Source organism: Myotis lucifugus, unplaced genomic scaffold, assembly GCF_000147115.1.
Source record: "Myotis lucifugus unplaced genomic scaffold, Myoluc2.0 scaffold_14, whole genome shotgun sequence".
In the NCBI taxonomy this organism is placed as follows: domain Eukaryota; kingdom Metazoa; phylum Chordata; class Mammalia; order Chiroptera; family Vespertilionidae; genus Myotis; species Myotis lucifugus.
Genome location: NW_005871062.1, coordinates 14,286,699 through 14,295,445, shown reverse-complemented (window position 1 = coordinate 14,295,445; position 8,747 = coordinate 14,286,699). Strand labels below are relative to the sequence as shown.

General features: G+C 42.7%; 1 protein-coding gene across 1 annotated transcript in view; it reads left to right on the top strand.

Annotated features, from left to right (window-relative positions):
* The first annotated feature begins 7,864 nt into the window (after nucleotides 1-7,864).
* ACTL6A (actin like 6A) overlaps nucleotides 7,865-8,747 on the top strand; it is a 19,730-nt gene continuing 18,847 nt past the window's right edge. The window contains 1 exon segment of the mRNA XM_006084895.3: nucleotides 7,865-8,079. Within this exon segment, the coding sequence (XP_006084957.1) occupies nucleotides 8,055-8,079 (25 nt within the window). The 5' untranslated portion in view covers nucleotides 7,865-8,054.

Below are 8,747 nucleotides of genomic sequence, written 5' to 3'. Positions count from 1 at the left end.
AACTAAAGAAACACCTTCTCCCTACCAGCCAACAAAACCAAACCAAACAAAGCTATAACCTGTTCCCTAATTAGAGATATGGTGCAGACAGCAATGAAAAGGTGAACACCGCCTATTAGCTATGCCCTATACCTTCTCTGCTGTTTGCAACTGTCTTATTCATATGCCAGAGTTGAGATAAAAGCCTTTAAATGAAGGATTGTGTAACCTCCACCCACATCTTCTCAAGCTTTGCTGGAAGCCTGAGCTTAAGTGAACATTTGGGATCCATTCTGCAAGAAGCAGCAGGAATGTGTTAGCAGCCATTTTCTCTTAACGTGGAACTCTTAACAGCCCTGGAGTGGAACCACGGTTCATTTCCTCTTGTATTCCCGGTGCCTGGCTAATCCATGAATGAGCTGATCAAAGGCTCAGCTTGCGTTTGTCATCCAGTGTCTAGAACTCTCCAAAGGTATTCCTGGACTTGGTGCACTGTTAATGATACAGTCAGTAAAACCAGAGGCTCTACCTAAACGACCCATGAATGAATAAAACATCTTCTATAGAAACTCCATCTTGACAGAAGTTTGATAAATTCTGTGTTGGTGAGGTTTGGAGGAAAAAGTGTACTCCCAAACATGTTAGTGGGGAAATGTAAATTGTATAATCTGTGTAATTTGGCAATGACCATTAAAACAAATACATGTTCCCTGGGACCCACTTCTGGGAGATCATCCTGCATAACAACTCTCTTACATATGCACACAGAAAAAAATGTCATTGCAGCATTCTTTATACTAGCAAAAACCTAGAACTAACATAAGCATCCATGTATAGAGAACTGGCAAAATAAGTTATGGTGTACATATTATATGTAATAGAATTCTGAACTGTTGTGAAACATGAATAAGATAGAATTATACCTACTGACATGGAGTGATTTCCAAGATACTATGATTAAGTGAAAAAAGTCAGATGCAAAACAATGTGTTCAGTATGCTAGCTAGTCTTAGGTAAATAAACAAAAATAGTAAAGGGGAAGGGATGCAAATACATGCTTTTGTTTGAAAAGACTAACTCTGGGAGGTTACAAAAGAAAATGGTAACAGAGGTTCAATTTGGGAAGAACTAAGAAATTGTAAGGGTTGGAGGGAAGGAGACCTGCTTTTCACTCTTTTGTATTGCTCCAGTTCTATCTATGTGTGTCAACTACCTACTAAAAAATTTTTAAATAAAAATGTTCAAAAGTCAAGATTTTAAAATTAGTTTCCAAGGATAATGCTTTTTAAAGCTCACTGCCATACTGTGAATTACCATTTTGCCAAGAAATATGGGGGAAAGGGTATATGTCTACATAATTACTTATAGAAGAACTAGAGGCCCGGTGCACAAAATTCATGCATGGGGGAGGGGGGCCCCTCAGCCCAGCCTGCACCTTCTCGCAATACTGGACCCCTCAGGGGATGTCCGACTGCCTGTTTAGGCCTGATCCCGCAGGGATCCCTGTGGAATTGGGCCTAAAATGGCAGTCGGACATCCCTCTTGCAATCCGGAACCACTGGCTCCTAACAGCTCACCTGCCTGTCTGCCTGATTGCCCCTAACCACTCTGCATGCCTGCCTGATTGCCCCTAACTGCCTCTGCCTCAGCCCCCACCACCATGGCTTCTTCGGGAAGGATGTCCAGATTGATGTCCAGAAGGTCATTTGGCTGTCCGGTCTAATTAGCATATTATGCTTTTATTATAGATAGAACCATTTCTGATGAGGAGAGTTGAGTGGCTAGGGACTTAAGTAGGAGACATACTCCTGTATATCTTCTTGTAACTTTTGATTTAAAAGTTATATATAATAAAAATTTTATTTTAATGAAAGTATAATAACATTTTATGAGATATATATATAAATAAAATTGTTGTTCTTAAAGTATACTAGAAGTGTAGAGGAAGTAGAAAGGAAAAAGTATCTTAGGAAGTAGGAACATTATGTTTGATAGGGTCAGTCAGCCCTAGTTTCAGATCTGGACTCTTGCAATAGCTGTGTGATTTCGGGCAACTTGCTGAATCTCTGCAGCACCCTCATGGAGATGTTGTGTGGATTACATGGAAAATATTATATATAAGGCACATTTCTTACCATAGCACATATTAGGAAGTCAGTAATTTGTAGTCATTATCATCATACTAGAGGCCTGGTGCACAAAATTCATGCACAGGAAGGGTCCCTAGGCCTGGCCAGTGACCAGGGCTGATCAGGTTCCCCGCTTTCCAGCCTCCCCGCCTCCTCCTTCCCTTGCTCCCTCAGCGCCCCACCGCTGCTGCTGGTCGCCCACCATGTTCTGCACCACCCCCTGGTGGTCAGCGCATGTCATAGTGAGCAATCGAGCTCCTGGTCTCCTAGTCAAACTTTTGAGGGGACAATTTGCATATTAGCCTTTTATTATATAGGATGGCAGATGAAACCTTCCAATTCCAAAATAGCTTCAAAGGTTCTAAAGGAGCATCACAGAGCAGGAACCTTGGTCTGTTCAGTGTTGCTCCTTGGGCTGTGTAACGGCCCCATAACATGGCATTGGCACTGACCTAGATCAGTGGGAAGCCCCTGACTTGCCCCAAAGTAACCCAGGGTGGGATGGTGCCACTTTACAGCACCAATTGATTAAATGTCGATGTTTCTTACTCATTTGCTGATTTCTCACAAGAGCTCTGTCAAGTTAACAAAGATTTTAAAAGTGATCATGAAACAACAATAAAGACTTGTAATGTTGTGGCAGAATGCACGGGAGAATGACCAGCCAGCACTCTGAGGGAAGAAAGTTTAACCTTTATTTTGCAGATCTGCTAGTCCAGGGGAATTCCGGATCCTAAGCCTGAACTGAACTTGTGGGGAGATTCTGGCCTATATATCTCCTCCTGTGTTGGGCCCCTGAGGGTCCCCGCAGCTCCGCCCAAGTCAGCTGTGGCGGGGCCTTGGGGTTAGGCTCTCTAGCTCCGCCCAAGTCAGTCAGAGTGGGGAAGTAAGACTACAGTTTTAACCAGATACTGAACTAGGTTGCAAGCCCCTCCTCCCCCATTTTCCTTTTCAGTAAAATCCACACAACATCTAGCACTTCAACATTTTCCTTTTGTATTTTTAAACATTGTCAATACTAATCTATTACAAATCTATTTGTATAAGTTACCAGCTGTGATAAAATATAATTTCATTTGCTTCCTTATCTAGGCCATATTATTTGGAATGGCTAGCAGTTCTCTTACTATTCTAATGGCAAATAGATGTGTGAACCTGACTATGTATTTATTGGTGAAAAACTCCACACTCCAGATATGTCTCGTTTATCTCAGTGGTGCTTGCATGAGTATTATAGTTTTTGGAACTTTGATAAACAGAGTATAGTATTTATGACTCCTTACACATACACATATATACACACAGAATTTAGATTGAAATTTGCTTTTCATCATTGCTAATTGCATATATTTTGCAGCATGAAATAAAATAATTCTAAATACATACATTTTTGTGTCATTTTTAACAGATGACAATCTGAATGTTTCCTAGCTTGCATTATAAGAGTTGCAATTTTTTCTTCAACTCTGAACTTGTTAAAGGCTGAGACAGAAGACAAGATCAATAACGTTTTGTAATGACTGCTGTGTAGTTCCATAATCTGAATTCTGATAGTTGGTGAAAAAAGGAATGAGGCTGCAGCATTACAGGCATGGAAGAGCAGCGACCTCGTGAGGTAAAACCAAGTATTGCACTCAGGTACTTCATGAAATTTTTAAATTTTTTATTTATTATTATTATTATTATTATTATTATCTTTCTTGTTGGAAGTATTACAAATGTCACCCTTTTTTCCCCATTGACTCTCCCTCCTCTCCCTCCCGCCCCCTCTCAGGCCTCTCAGGCCTTCACCGAACTATTGTCTGTTCTTGATGTTTGCAGATTACAAAGGATATCTAAAAGCACACTGGGTTCAGAGTCAACCACTGAGTATTTACTGTGGGTTACACAAATTTACATACATGTTATTTCGATATATTTTACTTTTAGGTTGACACAGAATATGCTGGCTGGTTGTGGGGCGGGGGGCAAGAGTTACAAGCATTATTTTGATGTATAATGCCCTTGAAAACTGACATACAGACAATAACCTTGAGTTGTGGTTTTATTGTTTTTGTTTGTTTGTTTGTGTTTTGTTGTTGTTAATCCACATCTGAGGATATTTTTCTCAGATGATCTTTTTAGAGAGAGTGGAAAAGAGAGGTAAAGACAGAGAGAAACATCGATGTGAGAGAAACACATCGACTGGTTGCCTCCCACACGCCCCTGACCAGTGCCTGGGCTGGGGAGGAGCCTGCAACCAAGGTACATGCCCTTGACCTGAATTGAACCCGGGACACTTTGGTTCACAGGCCAATGCTGTATCCATTAAGCCAAACTGGCTAGGGCTATTGTTTTTTAATCTGACTAGCTATCAATTACATTAATGTAGGTAGAGCAAAAACTAGAGAAAACATTAGGCCACCGTGGAGAAATATTAAAGCAAAAACTCCCTCAGTTATTTTATATTTTGTAGATTTTGCTGGGTCAGTATTTTTCTTTTAATGAACATTCTACCAATTTTCCTAATTACAAAGAATGGAAGAAAACAAACGTCCATAGTACGTCTCCCGCCTAAGGAAACAGTGTCAAAGATGCTGTAATTTCTTAGTCCCCTGACATGTTTATTTAGGATCCTAAATAGGTTTCCTTTCTCACCAGTTCCTTCCTCCAGCAATTCAATACTTTAGAGCCAATGATCTTAATGCCCTGTCACATTTTTTGCTGATTAAAATTTATGAAGAGCTTAAAGGGGACTTTTATCTGCATTAATATGTGTTCAGATGTACTGTGAGGTTCTTTTCATTTGAAGGTCATTTCAATGGTTTGTTAAAGCAATGTGCCCAATGATACATCAAGAGAAAAGGCTAACCTGAAATTATATGACTGTATGTTTTCTAATAATTTTCCAAATTACTAAGTGAACCAAAGCCCTTATTTTAAATAAAACACCTAATTATGACTTTCCAGTATTTCTTCAAGATGTTTTCTTTATGCTATCAGATTGAAGATTCCCTTTTACTCCAGTGTGTTCTCTGTAGAAGACAATCATCACAGCATCTTAAGCCTCCCTGAAGGCTAGGGGTATAGTCCTCATTAACCCTGCTGAACTGTTTCATTTTCTGATGAACTCTGAACTACTGGACAGCTAGAGATAGCATTACTGAGAGATATCTACTAGTATCCTATTTAACTTGTATAAGAAATACTATACTTTATTTTTTTAGATATAGTTTTATTTATTTCAAAGAGGAAGGTAGAGGGAGAGACACATATAAACATCAATGAAAGAGAATCATTGATCGGCTGCCTCCTGCATGCCCCCCTACTGAGGATTGAGCCTGCAACCCGGGAATGTGCCCTGACCAGAAGCAAACCGTGACCTTCTAGTTCATAGGTTGATGCTCAACCACTGAGCCATGCCAACTGGGCAAGGAATATTATACTTTAAATGGTAAATTGAGCCTGACTGGTATGGATCACTGGTTGAGGTTTGACCCATGAACCAGGAAGTCATGGTTCTATTCCTGGTCAGGGAACATGCCCCAGTAGGGGGTGCACAGGAGGCAGCTGATCAATGATTCTCACCATTAATGTTTCTGTCCCTCTCTCCGTCTCCCTTCCACTCTCTAAAATCAAGAAAAACATAAAAAATGGCAAATTGATTTCAATGGATTACTGTGTATTATAAACAAGATATTATCTCTTCAATATTTATTAGCAAAGTAACATATTTAAAATTCATCAGTTTTATTAGTCACAAAAAATACACAGTACAAACAGAAATATTTTTAGTATTTGATATCTACAGTGAGAGCTTTAGTCATGGGGACAACAACAGTTAATATATAGTAGGTGCACTGTGCTAGATGCGTTGCACAAATTATCTTGGGGGTCAGTGAGCTCTTTCTATAATAGGGGTCTAATAGTAAATATGTTACCTAGCTGAGTGGGTCACACAGTTTCTGTTGTAATTACTCAACTCTGCTCTTACATTAAAAAAAAAAAGCCGTAAGTGAATAAGCTTGGCTGTGTTCCAAAGAATCTTAATTTATGGTCTATGAAATGTGAATTTCATATAATTTTCACATGTCACAAAATATTATTTTATTTTTATTGTTATTATTTTTTAATCCTCACCCAAGGATATTTTTCCATTGATTTTTAGAGTAGAAGAGAGAGGGAAAGCCAGAGAGAAATATCGACGTGAGAGAAACACATCAATTGGTTGCCTCCTGCACGTGCCCTGACCAGATCCCAGGCAGGGGAGGAGCCTGCAACTGAGGTGCATGCCCTTGACCGGAATTGAACCGGGGACCCTTCGGTCTGCAGGAAACTGGCTAGGGCACAAAATATTATTCTTAGAAATATTTTTAAAAGACCACTGAGAAGTGGAATTCTTAGTTCACAGGCCATACAAAAACAGAAAGCAAGTTGAATTTGGCACAGGCCCATAGTTTTGCTGAACTCTGCATTATCTCATCAGGTTGGGGGAGGAGGGTGTTCCTAAATGAACAGATAATATGGTAAGTATACTGTCAAGCCAGTGGGAAAGTTTTCTCTCTAGCTTTGTTCCCCACCCTATATCCCTCACTTTCTGCTAGCCAGTGGTTCTCAACCTTCCTAATGCCTCGACCCTTTAATACAGTTCCTCATGTTGTGGCGACCCCCCAACCATAAAATTGCTACTTCATAACTGTAATTTCGCTACTGTTATGAATCGTAATGTAAATATCTGATATGCAGGATGTATTTTCATTGTTCGCGACCCACAGGTTGAGAACCGGGGTCAGCTACCCGGAGAGGAATAGGAGACCACTAGGGCTTCATTCAGGCTAAGAGCAGCCCCTAAATGTCTAGACTCCGACAAACGCGTTTAAGAACTGCTATCGGCTACAAGGGTATACCACTGATCTTGAGGGTCTAAGCTGGAGTGCTGTCACCAAGTCGGGTTTGCATAGCTCAAGCTTCCTGCAGTGTGACCCAGAGGCAGAGCGACAGGTTGCTGCAGCGACCCAGGGAAGAGACAATGAATGGCGACCTCAACCGGACTGGCAGAAGGGGACGGGCACAGACGGGAGAGGAGTTTGGGATCAGGTACGCATTAGGGTGAGGACTGGTTGCATTGTCCTTTATCTGTCTCACAGGGTAAAAGAGATTGATGACACTTGTATAACTTTCATGTAATTAAAAATTTTACAAAAATGATTTAAAAATAAACAAATATATCAGTAATAAAAATAATTTTAAAACTACCTAAATTTAGCACTTTCTTAAGTTCGTTATTCATAACCATTTTTAACATTACAGAATCCTACCTCTGATTGACTGATTCCCCCACCCCAAAGTGGAGCATAACGTCTTTATTATTTCAGCATAAAAGTTAGTTGAAAATACTCTTTCTGAAAACAGAAAACACCTGCATCGCCACACTCCCAAACCGAAAATCACCGCGTGGAGACACTTTCCCCAGTTTCCAGTCCTTTTCCAGAAGTTCACCTGGCGGCAGCGAGTTCCCACGGCCCTTCCGCGCCCAGCAACACCCACGGATCCGCCCCTACACGATTCTCCTCCTCGTCCGGCTCCCACCGCCGCCGTCTCCCGCCTACTGGGGTAGCTCCGCCCCCTTCAACTCCGCGGTCCAATGCCTGCTCTCCTTTGGTCGCTTTCCTTCTCCCCGCCCCGACGGCTGCCTCCGATTGGCTAAAGTGACAGGGCCACGACAGGATGCCCCAGAGCCCAGTTATGATTGGCTGAAGGATAGCCGGGCCTCTCCTGATTGGCTGGAAAGAGCAGACAGCAAGTGTGACTGCGCACCGGGTGTGTGGACGCCGCTTTGTTGCCTGAGGGGGGTGGCGGTGGAAGTTAAGGGGGTCAGAGGCGAGCGCTGCTCAGGACCCGCGATCGCCGTCGCTGCAATCACGTCGCCCGGTAGCCTTCCGCGTGGGAATCGCACCGACAGCAGCCATGAGCGGCGGCGTGTACGGCGGAGGTGAGTGAGCGCGGCCGGACCTCTGCGCGCCGTTTCAGTGCGTGGGGTTTGTAACCGCCGGCCCCAGCCCTCCCGCCCCTCCCGGCGGTCCCTTCCGGCCTCCGGGTCTCGGGACTCCCCCCGCCCCCGCCCCCGCCCCATCCCATTACGCAATGTCTTTCGTCTGTGTGCTTGGGGACTTCATGGCAGATCCCTTTATGTACATACTGATAGCCTATGACTTAGCTCACTTTCCTCTTCAGGATGCATAATGCCAAGATGTGAGCTCCCATGCACTGGAATGTCCTGCATTACTATGGAGAAAACTCTGGTTCCCCAAAACTCCTTAGGCCAGGTGTTTTGGGGACATCTCAGGGAAGTATAGTCCATGCTTCTCATTCTACGACCCTATCTAGAGGCCACTCTACTCTCTCTTGGGGAACCCAAAAAGGCTGCATCCCGTATCGATGCTATCACTATGGATGGGCAATGTGACCTTATGATTAGCCTTTTTGTTGAGCTCGACTGCATGGCTGGTTCTTTCGGTGGACTATAGTCCTTTAAGTGCCTAGAACCTGGAAGGGTGCTTGACTCCCAGATCTCCAAGTTGCCCTGAGAAGCTTTTCCTGGGATCCCAACTTCAGGGCTTCTACTTGAATTTCCAAAGAAGCCTTGAATTTTTCTTGAGG